Source organism: Typha latifolia, chromosome 3, assembly GCF_019914945.1.
Source record: "Typha latifolia isolate L0001 chromosome 3, TyphaL0001v2, whole genome shotgun sequence".
NCBI lineage: Eukaryota > Viridiplantae > Streptophyta > Magnoliopsida > Poales > Typhaceae > Typha > Typha latifolia.
In genome coordinates, this window is record NC_133088.1 from 5,425,520 (window position 1) to 5,452,669 (window position 27,150).

A 27,150-nucleotide genomic window follows, 5' to 3' on the forward strand; every position below is an offset into this window, starting at 1 on the left:
ACAAATACTCATTATTTCAGTGTAAAGAATAGAGCTGAAGTAACCATAACAAACCACTGTGATAATTGGAGCATATTTAGCTTGTCAAACTACGAAATCTACCTCACGTAACTCATATTGACTCACAAATGAGCCATCTGTTTTAACTTTCAACCACCTAAGGGTGATGGTTCTGATGGACGAGATAAGAGGGGGTGATAAGTATTATGCGTTCGACAAAATATTTCTCAACATATTCAGAAGTAAATTTAGTGAGTGGGTCCAAATCTTTTCAATATCCTCCGATTGGTTATTGTAGCTGACATTGTTATGAAAATTTCAAATTTGTCGAAGTATAACAATAATTAGAGCATGTAGTCAAGCTCTAAGTTTTTTTGGCAATCCGTCACTATTCTAAAGCTAATGGCCATCTTCTTATGTGTCTGAAAACATAAGAAACACTAACAAATAGTTTCTCACAAACTCTCCAGAGTGGAAGCTACCTAACAATGGAAAAAAAATGTGAGAAATGGACTTTGCCTCAAGATTGAATAGAGAACAACCAGCATTACTAATCAGACTAATATTAACTATGTGTTGCTTAGACAGTAGTTAGCATAACTTCGAGTGAAAAATCTTTATTTTTGAAGAGATCTCAAGGGCCCAATATTTTCTTCTACCTATCCAAATTTGAGTGGGCCCAGTAGGATAGTGCAAATAGTTATAACCGGTTTTAGAGGTAGGGGTGAAGTTTCCAAATCCAAATTTTTCCTTGTATCCCTCAAAGAGATGAACGTATTAAGAATACCATCAATTAGCCTAGTGGGTACCCAAATGAGATCGTGAAACATTTATAACCCACCACATAAGTCCCTCACATAGTAGTACAACATAAGAAACTAAGATAGTCTAACACCTTACTAAATGAAACTACTACCGTGTTCTCATTATGATGACAGTCAATCTACAACATATGTCAACTATAAATGAGTCTAACCTTTAATAAGTAATATTATCACTAGAGAAATATTATGAATATAAATACACCAAATAGAAAAGGTGCATGGATATCTAAATAGTTGATCATCATGATGGAAAAATAAGTCATGCACATATATTGGTTAGCATGATATGACCTAACATATGCAAACTTTATTTACTACCATTATGACTACTCAATACGCTTGACACTAGGTCTATCGACCATTACCCATACTCGTTCGACATAAACACCCCAAGGGTGGGTAGATCATAGTTATAGAATCGTCTGCCCATTATTTGATGAACAGGTAACCAATTATTCGTCATCGTATATTAAAGACCTAAGTTGTATGTCCTTTAGCATGAGTTAGTATTATGTCTTAATACTACTCATCAGAGCCCTTAACTCAATGTCATCGTACAACCTGTGCAATAATCATGCGTTGTTACTCAAGGACTTCCTTACCTTACGCCTTTGGGTACCGCTAGGTCTACGTCATCCTACATTTCGATTTCTAACTTAAATATTCAAAAAATATTAGCTCTCATTAATGGACAGTATAATCGCTCATCACCCGACAAATAGCATACTTGATTGTTTGAGATCCATAGACTAAAACATCAAGTGTGTCTTACTATATAATAATATAATATAATTTCTTTGTCTCTTACCATGACTAAGGAGATGTCAAATACTATTGAGACGTAGAGGTCACGCCTTAATAGTAGTGCATATGTGCTAGTGGCATAGTACTATACACCACAAGTAAGCATAATAGAAAATATCATCATTATAAAAGCAATATGTTCTATTATACATAAGCGTGCTAAGGGATACACTAGTAATCATGATAAAAGTAATCTATCAACCAGCAAGTTAAATCAACATATACAACTATAATATTTAGGCTATCATATCATGTGTAACTATTTTAGATATAGATTAACACATCACATCAAGCAATAGTAGCAAAAAAAGATAGTCCACTTGCTTAGGAATGCTAAGCCTTCCCTAATAGCGAGTTGTTCCACTCTAATCCTAGTATATAACGAAATGAACGTTGGTCCTGCGAAGGTCTGCGATAAAATACCAAGTCAAAACCCGCATACTAATATTAAAAAAAAGAATAGAAAAAAAGCCCAACTCAACCTTCGGATTGGTTGCGCCCACTTTGTTTTGTGATTACTTTGACCTTAGTCCTTAGGAGTAATCGAGGATGATTTGAATGAACGAGGAGCTCTTGCTTGAGCCTAGCTAAGCCAGCCCAACCACATGAGCTCAGGCTAGGCCAGCTCGACTAGCCCAAAATAGGGCTCGATCTCGACAGCCTAGCACATGCACTAGCCTAGCCCAATCAAGCTCGCATTTAGCTAGAAGGGAGGAGGTCAATCCTCCTTCCCTCTCTTGTGCACACCACCGCAAGGGAAGGGAACTCACCGATGGCCAACCACTATCAGACCACCACTTGGGAGAGGAGAAGGGTCGAGATTGTCGCCATAAAGGCCCCAAAACAGGCTCCAATGAGCAACAGCTAATGAACAACAAGGCAAGAAAAGAGAAGAGCGAGATTAAGATGATCTTGATGTCGAAAAGGGGTTAAACGTCGCAACAATGCGCGGTGGGCTGCTGCGACTGGATGAGGCTCACAATGATATCTCGAGCGCTGAGTAGGGCACCCACCATCGAGGCCACCCAAGTCTCGTCGAAGGAGGGGGAGGGTCCCTATCGCAGGCCATCACCTTGAAACACTTGCCAACCTCAAGGATCATTAGTCCTTGTCACCATTATTGATAAAAAAAAGCCCTCACAACACTGACGATGGGACGACCCTACACGTCGAGGCTATGACAATAGAAAGAGAGAAAAAGAAGGGAAAACCTTATCACAAGGTGTGGTGAAGTCACTAGCAGGGGTGGAGGGGAGGAGGGAAGTAACGTTGGCTCCAGCCACGACCGCAAAGACTTCAATCGATGAATAGGGATGTTTGAGTATAACACACGCCACCGTCAACATGCATGCAGGGAGGAAAAAAATGAGAAAAGGGAACTAGGCAAAAAAAAGTTAATGGGTATTATAGATAGAAAACTTTAGTAAGAGTGTCCCTATAATACATATTTACAAAGATAAACTATTTGTCAATAGGAATAGAGGAGATCCACAATATGTCAAAATATTAGTCGTCCTATTATTCAGATGAATATTATAACAAAGTTTGCAATCTAGCTCTCACAAACTTTTTATTTTCTAACTAAATTTGGTATTAGACCCTAATGGGTCACAGATAGTGAGCATGCCCCCACAAGCCCACCCAAAACATGGATATGATTTAAACCGGGTTAGGCTTCTTGAACATGGACAACACCCAAAACTAGGGATTGGTTTACACTTTGTCCAAGTCTAAACCCAAATATTATTTAGGCCAAGCTTGGATCCCTCTAGCTCTCTTACCTACCACTCATTAGAGATTGATCGAAGTTTGTTTGTATATATTGATTTATTCGCTCACAATAGAGAGACACACTTCTATTTAAATTTTAAATTTCTAAAAGATTTTTTTAAAAGAAAGTTTGTAGACTAGTGATTCATTCCATTTAGCAGATACAACTTGATACAACGAAAGAAAAGGAAAGTAGGGTGACAACCCTTTTACAAGTCCTTCACTTGGCTTACAAACAGCCTAAACCACGAAAAAGCACAGCATCAAGTTTAGCATAATAGAAGCTATCTTGCAAATAAATAAAGGTAATAGGACAATAGTCCTGGAAATAAGCCTCCTATTTGATCAACAACACCACAAAGAGAAGCATCAAGAAGCTTAAAAGGGTAGTGCATGCAAAGTTGATTCAACATCCTATGGCTTTGTCAATATCATAGTAGACCTGAAATGCAAACCTACAACACTAGCAATAAGAACTACAATAGAAAAATAATAAAGAGATGATGTTGGCTAAGCCAAAACATCAAACAGTGCAAAGACAACCTCCCATAAAGAGAGAACCCACAATGAGCAAGCTTTACAAAAATAAAAACAACAACCCCTAAACAGACAAAGCAATACTCAATAAAAGGGAGACCATCCCGACCATCAAGTGTCAGGAAAACCACATCAGGGTTAGTGGCTTCAATAAGCGGAGGGAAGGGAGAGTGAGGTGGCGGTGACAGAGGTTGCGGTGTCTATTAGTGGAGAGAGGAGAGTAGTGGTGGTGTCGACGATGACATCAGTGAAGGTCAAGTCCAGTGAGGCAAAAAAAGGTTGGCCACTGTAGGCTCCGATGGCTAAAGGAGGGAGGCGATCTTGCGCATGGGCTTTGGCTCTAGGGAAGGGCAGCACTGATGATGCCGATGACGAAGCAGCCGAGAGCAAAAGAGGGAAGGAAAGAGGAGAGCAAGGATGGGAGGGGGAGGAGGAAAACACAGACTACCAGTGGAGGGCATCGGGTGTATGAGGGAAAAAAGAGGGAGGAAGAAGAAGAAAATGAAGAAAATGACTCCCCTCCTCCTAGCCAAACGGCCACGGGAGGGGAGGACAAAGATCTAAAGAAGATTGGCGGAGGAGACACACACGAAGGGGAAAGGGAAGGAGAAAAACGTCTGACTTTTCAAGTGCTGACAGAGGAAAGAACTCCTCCCCTCTGCCTAGCCGAAATGCTAAAGGAGGGGAGAGGAAGAAAATGCATGTGACAACCGCGGAGAAAAGCTTAAGGAAGAAGACTTTGGTAATAGTCGATGAAGGAAAAATTCCTTCCCTACGCCTAGCCTTAAGGCTAGGCGAGGGGGAGGGAGAAAATGTCGGTGACGACTGACGGGGAAAGATTTTGGCAAAGAAGAAAAAGAGGGGAGGAGATCGCCAAACCCTAGCAAATAACTGCTAGGGCCAACGCTCTCTCACATGGCCAAATTCCTAAAAGTTTATATTAGTGGAAAGTGTCAATTCATGGAAAGAAAAAAATTACTAGAAAATTCTAATCTTTATTAGATAATGTAGATCTAATATATATATAGGTAAAAGCTATTTTTTAACTAAAATGATAGAATGCCTAAAAATTAGATCATCATTAAATCACTTTGAGATGTTGATAACAAGGTCAAAATTTTAACAAAATTTGCAATCTGACTCTCACGCTGACAGTATGCTCCATCAGCCCACCAAAAATATGGACATGATCTGAACTGGGTCAGATCCAGAAATAGTCCACAATTGGATTGAGCTAGGCTTTGCCAAGCCCAAACCAGAATATTCTTTAGGCCGAGCTTGGCCCCAAGTCCATTAGCAACCTTAATTGATCCTAGACCAGACCCAAATAACAAATTTACGATAATACATAAGCCGAATAAATGATAAAGATAGAAAATCAACTCAAATAAATTTAACCGTAACTAGATTTAGACTCATTAAGTGCACCCAAAGACCAACGACTCTCTGATCTGAACTATGTCATTAGCTGTTCATTTCCTGCATCAGTTCCGAAAGACATAAAAAAAAATCAAATGAAAGAGGTTAGTTTATCCTTTCACGTATCTCCAACTTTAGATGTTCCATAAACCATACATTTGTAAGTTTCTACCCTCTGAACTTTATCCATCTTTATTCACCTTTATTCTTTTGTATTTAGATGACAATTAGCTCACTCCATTGAAGTCTCTGGTCTTATTTCATTGTCTATAGAGATCTGAAAGAGATTTCATTTCCTACTATTAGTAGTTTTTCACTTCGACAATCTACCCTACAATGGGCATTTTCTTCTTCTACGTGCCTTTGTGCTTTGCAGTTGTGGAACTCTGTATGCTTTCCATATATTTGTCGGGGCGGGGGGAGGGGGGATCAATTTAAAGTACACAAGATCGATTTTTTTTCCCTTTTTTTTTGATCTGACACAAATTATGGAGGCACAAAATAGTACCCAGATGTCCTAGTAGGTGTTTCTTAATGCTTTGGAGTAGTTAACAACATGATGAACAATCTCAATTTAAGCATAGTTGCAAATCCAATTTGGAAACAGAAGTTGTACGTAGTTCATTTTTTATAATAGAACAGAAGAATTACAAGGCTTGACAGATGAAACCAACAAGTTAAACAGTACATTATTAACACCCAAAAGACCAAAAATCCTGCTATACCAATCATCCAAGAGTATTGTCTCCTAGATTTAATATTTTGACAGGAGAAGAAGGAATGAGAAAAGTACAATGGCAGCTTTCATCCGGTCTTTCCTACCCCATTACCTTGCTCATCCATGGCAATCTTGCTCTCTCCATCCTCAGACGAATCCTCATCCCTCACAGCCAACACCACCAACACCACTAGCAATGGATAGCTTATGGTAGTAAGAGACCAGTTCACAATCAACTGTGATAACAGAGGAGTTCCTCGGGTGTCGACTTGCCATGCCACCGCTGCGCCGGCACTCTGCACACCCTTGTAGAATCCACTATACCTGTCACAAAAGTACTACAAAAGTTTAGCATAAATCCAATTATATGAGAAGAGTTACAGATTAGTTTTACATTTGTACTGCCTGTATGTAAATACCCATATGACATTTGATACAAAGATTTGCAGAGGAAGCATCTGATGTAGTAATGGTACTAACTAGAATTCAATTGAAACTTAACAAGAATTTCTAAGGTTATATTACCGGCTGAGCGTCTCAGAATCGTCGGCTAACGCGCCGATGACCCAGTAGCACAAACTTTGGAACATGGCATCAAGCAATCCATAGCTGAAGTAGAGAACAAATGGCCCTGCATACTCTCTCCCATCCTTGAAATCCAATTCATTCAATGACTTCCCGCCGGTGTACCGTAACTGGTTCGCGAGCCCGCCGGCCCAAATTGCCGTTCCGAGCACCGCCACCACTCCGATCCCGAAGTAACCCCTCATCCTCCTACTCTTGAAGCTAAAATCTAGCAAGTATCCAATCCCCATAGACCCTAACATTTGTGCTCCCCAGTAGAAGACATTGTTCAATCCTTTTGTTCTTAGATTGAAGAGCAAACCGTTCACATTGTTGAATTGGTAGCTGTAGAAGAAGTTGCTCGCCCACGCCGCCGGCACGATGAGCAGCATCTTCCAGTTTGCGAAGAGCTTGAGGATCTCGACGGCCTCGGTGCGGGTGTCGGAGTAGGCGACGGCGGTGGCGCGGGTGCTGTCGTCGCGGACGACGCGGGACGGGGGGAGGATGGAGAGGGAGAGGAGGGCGCCGGCGCCCATGAAGCACATGAAGGCGATGTAGGTACCGTCGTTGACGGACACGGCGTCGGTGCGGTGGTAATTGAGGATGAAGGGGATGAGGCCGCCGACGACGCCGCCCATGTTGAAGATGGTCCAGAAGAGGGAGATGTAGGAGCCCTTGCGGCGAGGCGGGGGGTACGAGGTCATGATGGCGCCTTGGCCGGCCCAGAGGAGGCCAGCGCCGACGCCGAGGACGGCCCCGGAGAAGACGACGAATGGCTGATGGGAGTAGTGATTGTAGTAGAGGAAGGAGCCAGCGTAGAGTGAATAGGTGGAGCAGCCGGCGAGGAGGGTGAGGCGGGGCCCGAGGAGGTTGTAGATGCCACCACCAAGTATGCCGAAGACGGCGAAGGTGGTGTAGAGGGCCGTGTTGGCGTTGTTGGCGGCGGCGTGGTCGACCTGGCCACCGCCACCCATGCCGGAGAGGGCGTTGAACATGCCAGGGCAGCAGAAGCAGACCAAACCAATGAGACAAACTTGGACGAATGGAGAATTATAGCGAAGAGAAGAAAAAGGAGAAGGTGTTTGATTCGGGTCTCGATTGCCAATATCAACATCTCTACCCGCGTCTCCTTCGGATCCCAAACCCATTTTTTGCAGTTGGGTTTTGCGGCTTGGGGGAGAAGAGACGAAGGAAAGAGATTGGGAGATGGAATTCTACCGAGAATTCTGAGTAGGGGATGGGATTTGTGAGCTGGAAGTAGGGGGTTGCCAGGGAGCCTTTTTAATACATCAATCTTCCTATGATTAGAGGATGCATTTATTAGTCTGAAACCGTAGTTAAAAACAGAGAACGCACGATACGTGTCTTTATATTCGGAGCACAAGAGCTAATTATAGGTTAAGAAAGTTATATAGATTAGTGCAACTGTCAATTATTTAATAAAGAACAGATCATAACAAATTCAAATTATATATATATATAGTACTCTAAAACTTCATCCAATATTGACTCTTAACGATCTTAGTGATGAGTGTGCATAGTGTAGTGATAGGGATTTCATATTTAAGGATCTTATACTTTAGAATTGTTTATAGATAATTAGGGAAATAGGCATGATTTCAGACTGATAGATTTTAATTAGCTTCGTACTTAATGATTTTGATCTCCTAAATTATCACTGTATTTTATATAGTTTTTTTTTTTTTAATTAAGAGAGTGTATGTGAAAAATAATAATAGTTTAGGAATCTGAATAAAATGATTTGCTCTAGTAGTTCAGATTTTTCAATATACATGCTACAATTAAACAGCATCAAGAAACACAGAGAGAAAATTGTTGATATAGTTTCCAAACTCACTTATTCATCCAATAAATTTAATTGAAAAAAAAAGTAGAGATTCAGTCACAAAATAAGTCAGCAGGGCATTGAGAGAGTATATATTCCTCAATAGAGGCGTTAGGATGAGAAGGGTTCTCATAGTCCTGGGAGTATCTTTTGCTGAGGGAATCTCAGAAAAACTCACAAGTAAAGGGAAACAATCAAGCAAATAGAGACAAGATGGAAAGATATAGTAGAGAATCATCCTCCAAAGTCATTGCTTACTGTGGTCCATCACCTGCAATGCTTGACTTGAAACCTATCAAATTTTACCTTCTATATTTTCCATCAAAGCAACTCATGGGTGGAGTGGGGATTGGAATATTGGTTGATCTCAAATGACCCTTTTGTGTCCATCTTGAAAGCTTTCTCTAATTTTGGATTTGTCTTTCATCATTTATTAATTTAAAGCATAAAATCTAGAATTTAATGCTTCCTTACTTGCCGAGTGATTGAATCCTATTAATCCAATACACATCTTAGTTTAGTATTGTTTAATTTTTTTTTCCTTTGTAAGTTGGCTTTCAAATTAAATAAGCTCTTCTCATGCATTATTTGTGATCCAATTGGCATCACAAACTGGTCTAAGTTGTTCCTTTCTATGGACAGTTTCAAAGAACGTAAAGGATGCCATTTGTTGGTCCCAGGCTAACTGACACAATGCATCTTACCTTTCTCTTCGTTGCCTTCAGTTTCCACAAGAATAGGATCTGCTATTCTGCTTGGGATTTTAAGAAAAGGACTTTAAGGAATACGCACTCATCTAACTCACGTTGTCAGTTCTTTAACAAATTTAATAAATTAAGTTTTTAGAGTAGGAAGTAAATTAATAATACATATTTAACGAATTTAATACTATCTATTATAATCCTACAGTCTTACTACTTTAGCTTTGGGGACAATTTAGCCAACATATACACAAAATTGATGCATTGAAGGCTAAATGAATATCTGATCTGCAGACTTTCTTTAAAAAATATGGTTCATTCTTATGCAATTTTCATTTATTAGCTATCTAATTGGCCGACTGATTTCTTTCTCAAAATAAGTAATTAATGTCAATATTATGTATATAAAAAAAGGGAATAAAGGTAAGGTCATCATTTAGGTTCTTGTGTCAATTCTGGCGTCCAATTAACATCATTAAATTCTTATTTTTCTTAACAAAGAAAGAAGATTCGTTAGGTTACAATCTGAGCCGAGCTTCTCTGATCAAATTTGAATTGAAATTAATTTCGAGTTTAATTATAAAATTTTTGATCCAATTTCAATCTTAAGCTAAGCTCAAACATATAGAAGCCGATGAATAATATAGTAATATTATGAGCCTTTAGATGTTGTGAGCATATTGTAACTCTATTTCTTTTGCTTAATTGTTCATTTAAACTTAGATTTTTATCATTTTGTTACTACTATATTATTGCCCTCAACTCTCAACTCTCAACTCTCAACTCTTTACTCTCAACTCTCAACTCTCAACTCTCAACTCTCAACTCTCATCTCTCAACTCTCAATAAAAGAAATCCTTAGCTCTTAGAAAGAATCTTTTTAGAAGGCTATCAACCAAGCAGTCGTTCTCTGAAGATATCATTGTCTTGGTTTGTTTCTAAGACTTGCTTGCCACGGCCGGCAAACTACATATAAATTAACTTTCGAGGTTCGCTTTCTCAATGATGAATGAAGACTTTCAGTAATTACTGGGATTAGCCTAAATGTGTAATTTGATCATTAGATTCCTCTTGTTTTCTTCTAAGATTCTACTGGAAATAAATCTATCTCATTTGCAGGCGACCGAGATGCATAAATAATAAGTAAAAATATCATAGTTATTTTTAAAATCTTTTGTCTCTTTTAAATTACTATTATGATTAATTTTGATAGAGTATTTCTCACATATTATTGTTAAAGTTACGGAATACATATAAATAACTAAGATAGTATTCTTTCTTTTAAGTATAGTGTAAATGCAAAATAAAAAAAAATTTAATTTAAATTTGATTTAAATTATAATTAATTAGATTTAACTAATATTTTAAATAATATAATAATAATTATAATATTTTAAAAAAATTCAATGATAATTATGTAAAAATGAGCCGAGCAAGCTCACTCCAATAGAATTCAAACCGAGCCCAATTAAGCCTAATTTAAGCTTGAGCTTTAAATGAGCCATGGATGGAACCAGATCATCCTTAAGAGATAAGAAATTATTTGAACCATTAAATTAAAATTCTTATGATCCCATACTATACATGATATATAAATTAATTCAAGCCAAATGTAGCCAATAGGATACTGCACATAAGGTTAATGGAGCTAATAGCATATGAATGCACTCAGGTTGAATCAAGAAAGAACAAATCTAAGTGAGTTAGCTTGTGTTTATGTTCAAGTAAAATATTTTAATGAGGCTTGACTCCTTACTTTCAAGCCATGTTTTCAGCTGGCACTTTTACTCATATTTATAAAAACTTATTTAAGAGAATTGTGAATTTAACGATATTCTACTTAAATCGATGTTGCTAGATTTTGAACCCAAAACTACTCGTACAATATACAATATGAACCTTTTTAACTATTTGAGCACTATCCCTCCGCCGTAAAATATCATATACTTAGCGAAGTCTTGAAATCATGAACGGCTAATGCCCGGCCTAGCCCGGGAGTTCTTTCATGGAGGAGACCGGCCCAGGAGCCCATCTTAGGGACTACAATCAATTGTAAAATCTGGGATGAGAGGAGTAGGAATATGCTTCAACCTCTCTCTCAAAGATTTTATTCTTTTTTAACATATCCTGAAATGTTAGCTCTTTCTTATAAATAAATAAATAGAAAACATCTTGTGTTTTATTAAAATCAAGTTTTCTAATAAGAAACTGACCAGGTAAACAAATCATATGGTAAGGTGATGTACAGTGTATGTACTACTGCATGGGGATCACTTACGTACCACTCCATTAGAAGACTAGAGAAGAGTGTAGGTTTGACATGCACTCGGTTGTTAATTACAGCCACTGCAAGAGGCCTGGGGGACCTTCCATTCCTCTCTCTCTCTCTCTCTCTCTCTCTCTCTCTCTCTCTCTCTCTCTCTCTCTCTCTCTCTCTATCTCTCGGACCACGGACCAATATGATAAACTTCACATCCCTTTCTTTATTACTTCTTTATTTCTATATCAATAGCATCAGATTCGGAGATGAGATCGAGATGATAAGGGCGAACAGAAGTGCGAAAGTTGGGCAAAAAGATGCACAGCTCTCTCCGTTTTTATTAGTCCGTTACTTTCATAGTCTCTTCGTTCGTTTGAAAAATGAACAAATATTATATATATACAAGCCGTGGATTGCGGTGGATTTGTCGAGCAGTGGACCCCCATCCCTCCCCCCCTGCCCGTTGGCAATGGTAAGTGTGAATGCTACGCAAAGGTGTAAACTATTACGGCAATGAATGAGATCGATCAACGAAGACAAAGTTGCACGGCGTCCAGAGTAGGAAAATATAATTAATGTGCTCGGCCATCTGGTATCGCTTCTTTCGGCTCAATTTATTATTATTAGATAAATTTGCATATAACACTTTACTTTTCTTTTAATAAAATTATAAATTATACTTCATCTTTTTACTATTTACAAATTTAATGAATACATGTAAAAAATAATATATCTTGAGTTAAATTTGAACTAACATCGTAAAAATATTTTGTTAAGTAAAAAAAATTATTTTTAATATAACTAAATACCCTTATTTATATAATTGCTAAAATGCCCTTGGAGGTTTAGGACTTTGTTGAGAGTGTTTCTATAATTATTTTAGTACAGTTAATTTAGAGGTTTCTGTAATATTTACTAAATTGTAAGACTTGATTTATAAATAATAAAAATATAAGGTATAAATTATAATTTTGTTAAAAAAAATTATTATTATCAGACAACTCTGTATCAAAATAAATGACATTTTTATTTTTTAAAATTTTTTATATTTGCCATTTTAGTAAAATCTAACTAATTACAATTAAAATATAATTTAGATCCCAAAATAAACTATTTTACTCTTATATAAATTATGAAAAACTATACCAAATATGACAATACAACAAACTATATCTTATTTTATGTGAGGTAAAAATTATTGATAAATATTTTACAGCATAAATTTAAAAATAAAAGAAGGGGATATTTCAGTTATTTATATGTATTTATTAATTTTAATATTTTATTAATAATAAAATGACAATTTTAAAAGAATAAAATTTTTTAATAACAATTCTGATATTTTACAGAATATAATGATAATTATGATATTTAAAAAGTAAAAGTAACTTATTTTTATCATCGTTTACAACTTATTATACAATTTATTATGTTGTATTTGAAATATCATAAAAATATGCTACCCTTTAAATTTTATTGACATTTAGTTACTATATAAGATGAATTAAAGTAGCTATAAATGCTAATAAATTGTTTAGATTAAAACAAAAATTAATATAAAAAAATAGGTTTTGGGGTCAGATGAGAAGTATGTAAATAATTTTCATTTCTAAAAATAACAAAATATTTGTTATTCTATTAACTCAAAATATTTTCAAGGTGTTAAAATAAAATTCATATGCGGAATAATAAACATTCAGGTATTAAAAGTGTAAATAATAATAATAATAAACAAGAGAAGGATAGTATTACAGTCCAAAATTTCTTGGTAAACTTAACACACAGCATAATCTACAATCTAAGACGCCAACTCTACTCATTACTCAGATAAACAAGTTTAGAACGAGGGATTAAGTACATATTTTGTGCTGATGACCTATTTTTTAATAAAAACAAGGAAAAAAATAGTTCGCATCAAAACTTGACCTAAGATTAAATATACAAAACATACATAACCACACCGTGGCCGGGCCGGCCGTTCATCAGTTGCGCTGGCCGATCCGGTTAACGAGCGCCAAGGCATTACTGGTGACCTGGGCCACCTCCACCACCTTCCCCCTGATCGCCGACCGCACCGCCGGGCTGACGCCCCGCGAGAGCCCGTCGAGGCAGGTGGTCTCGTCGGTGAGGGCCCCGCTGACCCACGTCTGGACGTTGCTGAGGGCCCACTGGAACCTCAGGCTCCTCGCCCGCCCCATCCGCCCCATCTCCCGGACGGAGCTCCTCAGACGGTCCACGCTGTCGCGCATCGTCTCGACGCAATCCCGGACCGCCCCGGCCTCCCTGGACCGGACTGGCCTCGGACCCGGACCGGGGACGGCGGCCATCCTACCCACGAAAGCGGAGGCGGACCGGGCGCGGTCGGCGCTGACAGTGAGGGCGAGGTGGGCGAGCTGCCGCGGGCTGCTGCGGCGGAGGGAGGGGGCGTAGCCCATGAGGCAACGCTCGCAGAGGTGGGGGTACCGGGTGGCACCGCAGGAGCTGCGGATGAAGGCGGCGGGGGAGGCGGAGGCGGAGGCGGCGGTGGAGCAGAGCCAAAAGGAGAGAATGAGGAGTGGGAGTGAAAGAGGAGGAGAGGCTGCCATTTGGTAATTTCCTTTACCTTCAGTAGTGGTGATTAGTGAAGTGGGTTTAGGGGAATTGGGGGGATTTTTATAAAGGGGATGAGGAGGAGTGGGGACACGTGGGTTTGGCATGGGAAGCAAGTATGTGTAATTGATTAATGGTGGGGCCAATCATTGATGACTTGCTTGCTTGAATAATGATATTTTGGGTCACTCTAGCTCACTGCTGATGTTTAGGGCTTAGGGTTTTGGCATAAAGACACATTAATATCTGCGGTAATTTCTTAGGCTATGAAATTACTAGTTATATATTGTTTTATTTGATTTATTTATTCTTTTACTTGTCATATCCACTTTTATAAATAAAAAAATAGTGTATTTAAGTCACCACTATAGCACAGTGCGGATATTTGTCAGATTTTTATCAAAATTATATGCGAGTGATTTAGACTTGTTGTGATCCATTTCTTGAGGAATAGTTAGCTTCTTTTGTATGGTATGAGATTTCATAATTAATAAAAAAAATACTATTAAAATTTATTTTATAATTTTAAATATAACATGCTTAACAAATAGTTGTTATAGTTAACAAATGCACCTAATTTCTTTTCAAAATTCTGAGTGTGAAATATTTATTGGTTATTATTTTTCTCATATAAGAAAGAATTTTCTTACTCTACTGTAATATTAGGTCACATTATATAAAATTTTAAAAGGTTTAAAATATATAATTGTGATTCAAATGGCAATTCACTATTATAAAATTAAAAAAATTAAATTTTTATTAACTAATTTTAATTAATTTTAACTAATAAAATGATTAGAAGATTCCAATGGCCAATGAGCCACTCTGGTGAGTAATGTAGTAATTAATAATTGTGAAGTTCCAAAGTTTTCACTGACAACAAGCATATAATAAAATTATTTTCTCTCTTTTTTTATTGGATACATTGTGATTTTGACTCATTCGAAGCTTTCAATCTCTCCTACGTGACTGCCGAAGAGACGCCACCATTCATAAGCAGCCGTTGAGCACTGCAAATGTAATTAACAATTAATTTGCATGGATTGCTTCGTACCATTCACGTCAAATCATCATCATTAGCTTCATGGCCAAGAGCTCTCTCTCTCTCTCTCTCTCTCTCAAGTTATTTTTCTACTTAGTGTAGTGTAATTGCATGGTTGATGAGATAATTAAAGAACACGAAATTAAAAATGGTCTTAAGTTGGTGAAGTGCTCTTAATTGACTATTTCCGATGCGAAAATTAGGTGGGCCTTTTAAATATGACGAGTTAATCGTGTGAACTATATACTCGGCAACTATTTCGTCTACTGCTACCGACACCGGAAGCGGGGAAAAAAATTATTTGGATTTTTTTTTGAGAAATTTGCGTATAATATCCTAATTTTTTATATTAAAATTATATTAAATCGAGAAGGCAAGACGCCCCAAAATGATTACACTCTGCTGTCTTGTCTTGCTGGAGTAAGCTATCGGCATCGTTAAGACATAATATGGATGTAAACTCACACACATCTAAGCTATTCCACAAAAAAGACAATGCAGTTATCCTAGAGTACTTAGCGAGCCAGTTAACAGCAGAATTAGGTGTTGAATATCCTATTTTTTTGTTAATAGAGATATTTTATTTTTAAATAACTAAAATATTTTTATTCTAAAATAATTAAAATATTCTTAATATGACTTGGTTGAGAATATTTTCATAATTTTCTTAGTATAATTAATTTAACTAAAATATTTAATTAAATTTAATTAATAAAATTAACACCATGATATTTTTTGTGCAATTTATAAATAGTATAAATGTACGTTATAATATATAATTTCGTTAAAAGATAGTTAGTTATATACAAATTTCCCCCTTTTTTTTTCAAGCACACATTATGCTGGCGTTTCTTCATTGGCTGTCTGATCGACCGACTATGGTACTAATTGTAGTGATCTGTTTTTTTTTTCAAATAGCACCCTCTCTTTCAGCTATTTGCAATACAACTTCTCCTTTTTGTCAATCATTTTCGTATCACATCCTACATTAGCCTAAACAAACTACTATTTAACAAAACGGTATCTAAACGCTAATAAAAGGGAATTACAAAGTTTAAATAAAATGATTAAAATGTAGGGTGTTATTTGAAAAAGAAGAATACTCTAGAAGACTCACGAGAGTGGTGAGTCTAAGGTTAAAATAATGGAGAATAATCTGAGGAGGAGTGGAGCCAGATGTAGCCCTTGGGTTGGGCATGAACACATGGAGTTGTATGTCGTTTTGCTGGCAAATTGTTGGCCGTCACTGGTTGAGGTTTTAGGGGGGATGCCAATTTTTCTAGTTTAAGAGCCAACAACCCAAATTTATGCCTGAATTCTGGAAGCCTAACCTACAAATTAAAGGCTAAGATCGATGTACGAAACTATTTATATCTTTCGTCCCCACCGGTAATGCAGCTAGAGGCAAGTCTTGGAAGTATTCTTCATCAACTTGTTCATTCTAGTTAGGGGGTGTAATCGTGCTTAGTTTGATCGAGATTAATTTTAACCGTCGTTTTAGAATCAAACTTGAATTGATACACTTACTATTTGAGCCAATTTTGAGTTTGAGTCGAGCTCAAGTGTAGATCAAACTTGAATTGAATCAAGCTTGTTAATTTAGGCGTGATTGAAGTTTAAATTAAGCTTGATTCAACAATCTATAAGTTGAAACAAAAGTTTCATGACTTTAGCTTTCCTTTGCGGCTAGCCTTAGCTCTACTAGGGTTTCAACTGTATTTTTTTTTCTCTTCTAGAGAGTATTTTTTTGCTTATCGTCGCTGTTTTTTTGGCTCGTCTCCCTCTCTTCTTTTCTCTCTTTCCTCCTCTTCTCTCTCCCTTCTTTTCTTTTCTTCTTCTTCTTCGTTCTTTTCTAGTTGTTCTACTTTTTAACCTCCTCTCATTCTCTATAGTCATCCAATTCAACCTCCACCCTCCTCCCCTCTTTGCTTTCGTAGCTACCCACATCGTTGGTGAACTTAGCCCTGATTATTGCCGTTGCCTTCTCTGCCACCATCTTCAAGGAGTTTGTCGACTCTAGCGAAACATCTAGCAATTCCTTATCCACAATGTCACCCTTCTCTCTTGAAGTTTTGATGTTTTTGTTGGTCTCCGTTAGATCATCTCCTATTGGCGGCCCATCAAACCCCTTTTAGACCATCATGTACCTTAGTGTATGGTTAGAGTTTTACCTTGGGCTTGTGCTCTAGTCATGCCAAGATTTATGGCGATGATGACTTAGGGGTAGTTTGTCTCGCTTTAATCTTGGGGTCAATTTGGTTTACTTTGGGCTTCCCCTCATTCCTTGCTTATTTGTGGATAATTGTAGCTTATGTTCGTTAGTGTCTTGTTGCCTCCCCTCCTCATCTTTATCGCGCCATGCTCTATCTCTCACTTATCCTCCACCATTATTCCGATTGAGGCATTGCGCCTTTTGTGGGAGCTTTATTCTGTAGGGCTCTCTATGTTGTTATAGGTTGGTGATCCTCGATCATCCAGCATTTAATATTTCACATGGCCTTTTTTGGATTGCTTGATCACAATGAAATCTCAGGTTGACTCGAGGCTTTTTACTTTTGTGAATCTATTAGGATCATGCTTCATTTTGTTATTTTCTTGTATTTTTGAGTTTGACGTTTTATTCTATTTGTAATGTTGTCTATTGTAAACCAAGTGTGGGGCTTGTGTTTAAGTGTCATCGCTCAATCTTCTCTTCTTTGTATCGGACTGCATTTGTAATTCTTAGATGTTGATAAATTATTCTTTCCTATGGACTTTCCTTTACAAAATTAGAAATTACAAATTTTAGAGACTAATATTATGGGCAATTAGATTTTCGTCTAAAGATTCCTAATATATATATATATATATATATATATATATATATATATATATAATATTAAATATATTAATTGAGCTGAGCTTGATCGAGCCAACTCATCTCGAAGTCAAATTCTAGAGAATCTAAACTAGCTAAGTTGATCGAGCTTGATCGAGCCTTAGTAGGCCGAACTCGAGCCAGCTCGAATAATATTGGCAACCCTAATTCTAGTTGCTTTGAGATGGGTGGTATTCTATAATCAGAGTAATACTTGAAATAGTCACCTGCTTATGACTGGAAGCATCAATTTCTTTTCCCCATCTATCATAATTTAAACATGAAAAGTAATTGAAGTCTAGATCTCTTTGAGCAATCTATGATCAACACATGGCAATATGGCATACATGTCTTCCATCGATAGATGGGATCTCTATTTAATTTGTTCAGTCAAACAAGAATGGAAGCTCATTTATAGCAGCCTACCAGCACAGCTTGCTCTTTAACGTTTCACAGGCCTGGAAGCAATCTAATCAGATCAAGTACAAAACGATCTTTGACAGAGTAAAATCAAGTATTCACCCAAAAAAAAAAAAACGGGTGATAAAGAACGAAACTGTCCACAAGAAATATTCAAGTACTGCTGAGTGCTGGGCATTCCAGAGTAACAACCGCAGTAAGAGTGGCAGAGTAATGCTCATTCCAATCATAGGTAAATTTTACTCATCAAACAGATTCACTGTTCTGATACATAACAAGAAACTAATACAGCAATTTACTCATATCTACAACAACAATATTGTGTTTGTTTTCATCATAACATACTTTTTACTAATGTAAGGTCTCTCAGCTTCCAAATTCAACCCCACAACTTACACCATGCCTTATATATGCAAATGGTCCTCATCAAATGATTAGATTCTTAATCTCCACAAAAGATAGCAAGCTTTCCATCTCAAAAGATCTCTCATATAAGATTTTAACCATTATCCAGCAGATTTCACACCTGAAAGGTACACCTGGGACTGAATAACACTGCTACCGATCATAAATCCTGGCATCACCATAAACCCAACTGTAGGTCTCTGAGCCCCCTCGCCTGGAATGATATCTTTAACAACACTTTCCATATAAACCTCAGAGTATTCGCTCCCTTTTCTCACCTGAAAAACCTTAACTTTTGGGTCAAAGGAAAATGCGAGTCTGTGTAGCAGCCATATTGATTTGGCCAATTTAAGGAATGCCTGGTAGAAAGGCGTCCTTGGATGTCCTCCACTCATAACATAATTCCTTTGATCCATATTACCAAAAAAAGATACCTCCATCTTTGGGTGCACAACAGATAAATATTTGCTTCTGCAAAATTTTCCAAAAATGGAATCTGGATTTTGGCTCAATACGTCCAATGGGTCCATGGCTCTTACTGCAAGAAATTGATGGAAGGAACCCTCCTTCGAAACAGAAACATTGCCTGCCTTAACAGAGAAACTTTCTTCCTGGAACCCAATGAACATTTTCTGGCAAATGTGAGACTCAAAAGCATATTTTTTGTGAGCCCTTCTTGCATAAACTACTGTTGGTTCAATTGCATTAGCAGCAGCATCAAGATCCCACCTTGCTGCTTTCATCATGTTAATCAATGGCTTGGAGAAATCATGTATTGACTTATATGCTATATCTACGGTAGAAGTGAATAAATTTGGGGTCAACTCAATTGAGAAAAAGTTTTCTTCTTCAAAGCCCTCTGATTCCTTGGAAAGCAGACCCCTCTGCTTCAGTTTCTTCTCGAGCTTCAACTTTCTCTGGTTAGATTCTTGAATTTGCTGCTGCAACTGGGTAATCTCAGAGTCCCTAGTCTGAATCTGGGATTGGAACTTATTTACCATGACCTCATATGTTCTTAACAAACTTTGCTGCTCTTGGATTTCCACAACTAGGCGTGAATCCTGAGGTGATGCTGATATGGCCTTGGGGTTTTTGTCCCTATAGGAATGCTTGAGTTCAGAAAGTCTCATGAGCTCCTCTATAACAAGCTTATCAGCAGCTTGAATCTTTTCTGGGTCGTATGGAGTGTGAGCATCCTGGAGCTGAACATATGCTGCTTTCAGAGAAGAGATGTTGTTGAATATCTTTGATACCAGATCCTCCATAGAATCTTTATTCTGGTTTACATTCTCATCCATTGGTTGAGGATAAACTTTTTGATTATTATTATCATAGTTTTGTGTCTCCTTAGGTCCTGTTCCTAGCATAGCTTACTATGCTGAAGTAGCAGCTGTACCAGCTTTCTTCAGACAAAGACTAACCAACATTAACCTGTATAATTTTTCATTAGTCAAACAGTGCAATAACAATTACAAATGAATAGTGCCAGCACAAAAGCATCACAACATAGGAGCTGTAAAAATCATGACTTTTTCAACCTTCCAAAGATACACCCAGACAATTGCCTTTCCAATTTATTTAGGTTTTCTAAAATTAATCAAATTGTACAGAACATAGAAATATAACCCTTAATTAATGTAGGTTTATATATATATGTATATAGCTTCTCAAATGTTTCACTTTGTAGTTAATCTTCTAAAGTGTTTCTTTACTCATTTAAATCCTAAAAATCTAAAGAATGAAAAGGTTCTGTCCTTGACTACAGTATAATTAGATTGCCAACCCATCTAGTATCTTCTCCTTCCCCAACAAAGTTGCCTTCTATTAACAAGTTTCAAGATATGTCAAGGGTATTTAGTGGACTCAAAGATACGCAGCAGATTTGCTTAATTTCATTCTTACTCATAGAATGTTGAGAGTTCAAGGATATTCAATCTTCCAACCACCTGGCTAAAAGTTCAGTCTTTCAAGCACTCGAAGTTCTTTCAGTAGAAGCTTTACCCTTGCTGTTCATAGACAGAAAGGTACAGGAGAGTATTATATCTTAAGTCAAAGGCTTTATACAGTACTAGAGAGAGAGACTTAGGGCATGTTTGGTTGTCGGTAAGAAATGGAAGTTTCTAGAAAACTTACTTTCTAACAAACACTTATCACTTCCTAATGTTTGGTAAGAGAGAGCAAGAGATTGGAACTATGGATCTTTTACTTCCTATTGTTTGGTTGAGAAAAATTAAAAAAAAAATAGAACTTAATACAGAAAAAAATTGTTTGCAATATGCAACTATACCCCTCTAAAGTTTTTTACCTATATGCATACCCTTTTAAATTTTGCATTTGTGTGTATATCCTTTAAAAGTCATGGTTTTTTACATACATACCCTTTAGGCTAATTATTAACAAATATAAGTTAAAATCTTTAGTAATTAAAATATAAAAGATATAAATACCATTAATTAAAATGAATTTGTAAAAATAAAAGTAAGAGTATTTAAGTCCTTTTCAGTCAAATTGATGAATTTCTAATGACTAGTTAGGTTTGAAGGGTATTTAGGGAAAAAATAAAAGGTATCCATGCGAAAAACCAAGGGTTTAAAAAAAATTAAAAAATATTAATTTTAGAGAGATACATGTAAATAATAGATTTTAGGAGATATACATGTAGGAAAAAATTTGAAATAAAATATATCTTAGAAACTTATTGGTCACATGCTTTACATGTAAATGGGAACTAAAGTTGGGAAATCGGCTCTCCCTTATCCGGAGAGAAAATGGATTTGGTAAAAAAATTAGAAATATCATATGATTTAGAGGAAGTCAGACAAGTTAGTTCCAACTCCTTTCTACAAGCAAATGATAAAATGTGAGGCAATTCATAAAACTATCATAAATTATCTGTACTCTAAGACCTCGTTTACTTTAAGAATAAGGTCAATTCTAGAATAGGTATTCCTCTTTGTTATTTCCAAATAAAATCTTTACTTTAGGAATAACTAGTATTATGTTTACTTGTATCCTAAAATAACTGAAATAAGAATGTAATAATTATATTTGATGTAATATAAAATAAAGAAAAAGGTGAAACAATGTCTTATTTTTTATGAAATTACCATGAATACCCTTTGATTTGATATAAAATAAGTTGATAGGATAGATATCAAAGGTAAATTAGCAATTAAGTTAGTGTGTAGTGTAAAATATAATTTTGATGAATAGTATTTATGTTCTAGAGTGAGATGTTCAATTGTTATTTTAGAATAAGAAATTATATTCTAGAATAAAAAAAATTGTTTCTGAAGTCAACGAGCTAAAAGGTGTGCCTATGGACAGCAATGGTTGATACTTAAGTTTATCATATATGTTCACATGCAACCCTTATAAAAGATAACTATTCACAGCATTTGATGGACTTTAAACTAGAAAACTTAATAATTTTGAAAGAAATTAAACTGGAGGTCATAGGAAAAGGAGACAGAATAAGGATTATGTTTACAATATACTAAACCTTCATTTTCTTATATTAATAGTTCAGTTATGAGTCATAACTAATTTGCAAGTAATATGAGTTCACAATGTTATAAAAGGCTCACTATGGATGTCGACTACAAGATACCATATATGTATGTGTCCTTGTAATTGGTAAAAAAAAATATCTAGAATTTTATCTTTCTATATATATATATATATATATATATATAGTTTTGTGAGTATATGTGAATATGTAAGAAAATTACAAAAGCTACTACGATAAAGAATAAGTTACATAAAGAGAGCCTATTTTAAGTTTATAATATGACTTTTAACGTCTCAAAGATCATTTAAGTTTTAAGTAAGCTAATGCAAGAAATCTGTACATCAACAATTATATGATGAATCATCAAAATAAAAGTTATAGCAATGCAAAAGCAGAAGAAAAAAAATTATCAAAGTGAATAATTAGCCTCTCTTCCTTCCATGCACAACAATCCATGCCTAACTTCATAATTACCTATAATGTGCTCAGTCGCAAGCAGGTTCCCTAAGTGCTACAACACCCAACTGCATGGTAGGTGCACCTAAAAGGCTAAAACCTATCAGCATGGACAAAGAAACCCACAAGACATAATGAACCATATGAAGCAGAAATGGAACAAAAGACTTGCATCATGGCCGCCTTTAAAAACACTGAAAGTAGCCCACCTAAAACCGCCATCTGAAGCATAGACAAAGTAACCCACCTAAAACCGCCATATGAAGCATAGACAAACAAACCCACCTAAAACCACCATGGCCACCTTTAAAAACACTGAAAGTGATAATTGTTACATTAAAATATGCTAATGGTTGCACAATTTTTGATATGGATATTAACCTTGTCCAACAAGAGACTTGCAGGGCTAACTGCATAAAAGGAAAATGATAGTTCTGATGCTAAAGATAAATGAATGTAAGCTTTAATAATTAACTCCCAGGAAAGGATGCAAATGCTCTGATCAGCAGGGCTAGGCTAGTCTAATCCAATATGGGACTTAACAAATGACTTCTTTCAGCTTAAGTCTATTTTCAAAATTCACTGAAGGAATAGGTGAGTTTCCAAACTTTTTAAAGGAATAAGTTAAACTGTTGGGTGAAAGCAAATTGCCGTCAAAGTCAACGTTTTTTTATGCATAGGTTACAATTTCAGAACTACACTAATAATGCCACGTGAAGAATCGCTAACCTTGAAAGCAATTAGCTTTCAACAAAGGCAGTTCAACCGCTTCTTCTAAAAATTTAGAGACACTATTCCTCCAGTAAGTTTGAAAAATAGACTTAGTTTGCAGAAAAAGTCTAGCAAGTATGATCCAGGTTTGTTTTATTAGTATTAGCTACTTATTAAGAGCTTCTTTACAAGTAATGAATTGTAAAGAGAAAGAGTATATGAACCAACAGTTGATATTTGCTAGTGTCCAACTGTCCAACAGATCAAGTTTAATTCACAAGAAAAATAAATACCCTCAAGTTTTGGGCAATATGCAAAATCTGCAAAGCAAAAGAAATATAAGAAAGAAGAAAAGGAAAGGCCTAAAAGAAAATTCAAGAAAAGTTTACACATACAGAATAAGAGTATAAGATGACATATTTGGGAAAAAGAAAAGTAAACAAATACCAGCTATGAATGAGATCCAATGGTCAAGTTAGTGAAACATATGCATAAACACCAGATGTACAGAGTCCTTATAATTTCCTGACCGGTTTATTAGACAACAGTCCTATTGCACTGTAAGCTATTCTTATTAACTGATATCCAGAATAAGTTATAGTTGTATGAACCTAAAGTTTACCTCAACTCCCTTGTAGTACTCTAGTTGGGATCAACATTGACCCACGACCAGTTTGGAGACAATTGACTTCAGCGCACAGATTATGATCCCTAATATATTAAAATTAACTGCAAAATATTCATCACTTATAGGTAAAATTAAAGAAATATAATGTCTTACCTAATGAAGGTTTATCCTTTGTAAAGTAACCTAATTGATAATTAGAAAACTACTACCATGGTGAAAACAGATCGGATATAGTTTGAGTAGTGGTCAATCCACATCCAGATCCATATTTTTGCTCCGAATATAGATTTAAATATAGACCGGATTTTAAATAGATACGGTATAGATCGGATATTTCAATATAAATTAGATATTGATTGAAACAAAAGGGACATGACATAATCTAAAAAATAAAAATAATAGTCAATCAAATACCTTGCTAACATGCATGAAACACTTCTTAACATTTTGCTTCCCTTTCAAAAGAGCATGCTAATTAACTAAATTTGCAGGTTAAAAATGATATGATATACTAAAAGTAATACAAACAATACAAGAGGATTATCCAAGTGTGCTGTTAAAAGAAAAATAAGATTAATTGCAATTAAACAGAACTATGAAATAGAACAAAACACTAGAAAAATTGCAATACCAACTCCTCTCAGTTCTATAAATCTGAACCAAAACGAGAAGAAATCATTTAGTATGCACTAATTGATGTTATCTGTCTACTAATTGATGTTTTAATAATTACAGGTATGACGAAGGCATCATGGAAGCTCTCTTTCACACCTTACTAGCTTAGATACAAGAGAATAAATGTTAGGCTGTGATCTATTTTAACAAATTATATACTAAGTATATATATATATATATGTACCAAAAATAAGAGATTTGCATTAACTTGAGTACAGAGAAACATGATATATATCATTTTGCCACTGTTTTATGTCCATTCCACAAATAAATAACAAACTTCTCACAGAAAATATAGCAGAAGAGGAAAAAAAAAACCTGCATACTTAGAGATGGGCTTCACACAACCATGATAACCATAGCAAATGAATGCCGCAGTTGCTCTTGTGACACCTGAAAATATATAAAAAGACAAAACCAGAGTTCAGTATATATGTTGCTATAGAAAAGGATAATTTTATCCTAGTTAGCAAAGGTCGCAGATACTATAATAGAAGAGTACAATATCAACAACTCATGGCCCAGTTCATTATTTGGCCAAGAAGATGCATTATATTATCCTTTTCAAACCAAATGCAGTCCATTTCGCACCGTTTATGGAGCATTAGTCAATGTTGAAAATGATCCACAAAATAAATGAGCAAACCTTAAACCTGCAGTGATCTCTGAAGTCAATAATTCAGAAAACAAATTAGGCAAGATTAACCACTCACTCAAATGAAGAGTAAACCAGATCATAACAAAAGAAACACCAACAGACCACATTGATGTTAACCCTAGAACTCAGAGGACCACTTCAACAGTAACTAGGAAAGGAGGGGCTGATCAAAGTAAGCGAATTAGTACCTGGAAATACGCGTCGGTGGAGCCGGAAAGGCGATCGACTTCGGCGATCTGGCTGTGGGAGAAGAAGAGGAGGACAGCGGGGAAGCCGAGGAGAAGTAGGTAGAGATTAACGCCGGAGGAAGGCTTCGAAAGCGAAGAGTACCGCCGACGTTGAAGATGCTGGAGCTCGGTGTCGCGGCTGCGGTGGGCAGAAGGGGAGGAGATGGGTGGTTCGTGGAGGTGACGAAGGCAGCGGGCGATGGAGGGGACGAAGATGGAACGCTGGCGGTGCTAGTGGGTGGCGGCGATGGGAGAGGAAGAGGTGGTGGTAGAGGGAAGCGGCAAGGAAAGGGAGAAAGCGAAGAGGGAAATAGGGGGCGACGGCTGATGTTAGGTTTTGTGAAATCGTGAAATGAGAGTAGGTAGTGGTTTAGTTGTTTATATATAATCGGGTTAACGGATATTTGACATCCAGATCCGACTAATTTACACAAAATCGTACTTGAATATGGGTCTAGGCTTTTTCTCTAAACTTCTACCTATATCTGAATGGATAGCAAATTTATACTCGTGTTCAGTCTGATTCGAATCAAATAGCAGCCTGGTTCAGAGTTAATCTAACCTATTATTTTCCCTTTCTAAAATGCGATACATAGCAAGTTGAGAGTTCAAACACCTTAACCAACTAATAATCACGAAACATTTAAATAATATTGATCCATTCTTATTGTTCATAGAAATAAGTGTCTCGTTTATAAAATTAAGTTTGCTCGTTGAAGTCTAGTTTTTTTCAATTTATTATATTACAAATTGTCCAGTATTTGAATCCGCAATGAGTAGCAAATTTGCACTCACATTCGGTCTAAAATGGATGAGTAGCAGGCTGGGTCAGAGTTAATCCAATATGTTTTCACTTCTAATTGTCAATCATTATTTTCCCTATCTGAAAGGCCGATCTTTAGCAAATTGAGAATTCAACACCTTCAACCAAATAGCAATCATGAAACCTTAATATTTGTTGATTCATTCTTATTGTTTACAGAAATAAGTGTCTCATATATAAAATTGAGTTTGTAAACTAAAATCTGATTCTCTCAATACATTACAGTGCAAACCGCATAGCATTCCTAACCTAAGGACTTAGCCAAATCTTTAACAATACTTATACATTTACCTCCTTATAAATAGAGTAGAAATTAAGATCCACTGATTTTTAGCTTTCCCGCCAACTCTATTTATGGATAAATCATTAGGATCAAATTCTTTAAGCCCTTGAACCCCTTATGTTTCGTAATATATTGCATTGCTGGTACTCTCAAATCTAAATACAACATAAGAATGGAAAAAACATATCATTACGAAGTTTAGTTATCGTAATATAATGGGTTTAATGGGCTTATATGAACACTGCTCTACTCTCAAATCTAAAAACAATTTAAGAATGGGAAAAAACCATTATGAAGTTTAGTTATCGTAGTAATATAATGGGTAAAATATAAAAAAATATTATATCTTTTGGGCCGAGTTTAATGAGCTTATATAAAAATAATTTAGTTATCTTTCATAAAGACATACTTATATATTGATA

General features: G+C 36.2%; 3 protein-coding genes across 4 annotated transcripts; all 3 read right to left on the bottom strand.

The window, feature by feature from the left end:
• Positions 1 to 5,950: 5,950 nt before the first annotated feature.
• Positions 5,951 to 7,942, bottom strand: LOC140783296 (UNC93-like protein 1). Its single transcript, XM_073130130.1, has 2 exons — positions 6,598 to 7,942; positions 5,951 to 6,396 (listed from the first exon to the last, which is right to left on the bottom strand). The coding sequence occupies exons 1-2, from the start codon at positions 7,782 to 7,784 to the stop codon at positions 6,159 to 6,161; spliced, it is 1,425 nt and encodes a 474-aa protein (XP_072986231.1). The 5' UTR covers positions 7,785 to 7,942; the 3' UTR covers positions 5,951 to 6,158.
• Positions 7,943 to 13,144: 5,202 nt separating this feature from the next.
• LOC140785101 (pectinesterase inhibitor 9-like) lies at positions 13,145 to 14,075 on the bottom strand. The gene has a single exon (XM_073132832.1). The coding sequence runs from the start codon at positions 14,026 to 14,028 to the stop codon at positions 13,426 to 13,428; it is 603 nt and encodes a 200-aa protein (XP_072988933.1). The 5' UTR covers positions 14,029 to 14,075; the 3' UTR covers positions 13,145 to 13,425.
• A 4,490-nt stretch (positions 14,076 to 18,565) lies between these two features.
• On the bottom strand, positions 18,566 to 25,976 carry LOC140784690 (protein GRAVITROPIC IN THE LIGHT 1-like). 2 transcript variants are annotated; one of them, XM_073132214.1, is made up of 3 exons: positions 25,584 to 25,976; positions 25,064 to 25,130; positions 18,566 to 20,187 (listed from the first exon to the last, which is right to left on the bottom strand). In XM_073132214.1, exon 3 carries the CDS (start codon positions 20,121 to 20,123, stop codon positions 18,858 to 18,860), a length of 1,266 nt encoding a protein of 421 aa, XP_072988315.1. In that variant the 5' UTR covers positions 20,124 to 20,187; positions 25,064 to 25,130; positions 25,584 to 25,976; the 3' UTR covers positions 18,566 to 18,857. The 2 variants fall into 2 exon arrangements, with proteins under 2 accessions (XP_072988315.1, XP_072988314.1); XM_073132213.1 differs by having other exon boundaries at positions 25,056 to 25,130.
• Positions 25,977 to 27,150: the final 1,174 nt, after the last annotated feature.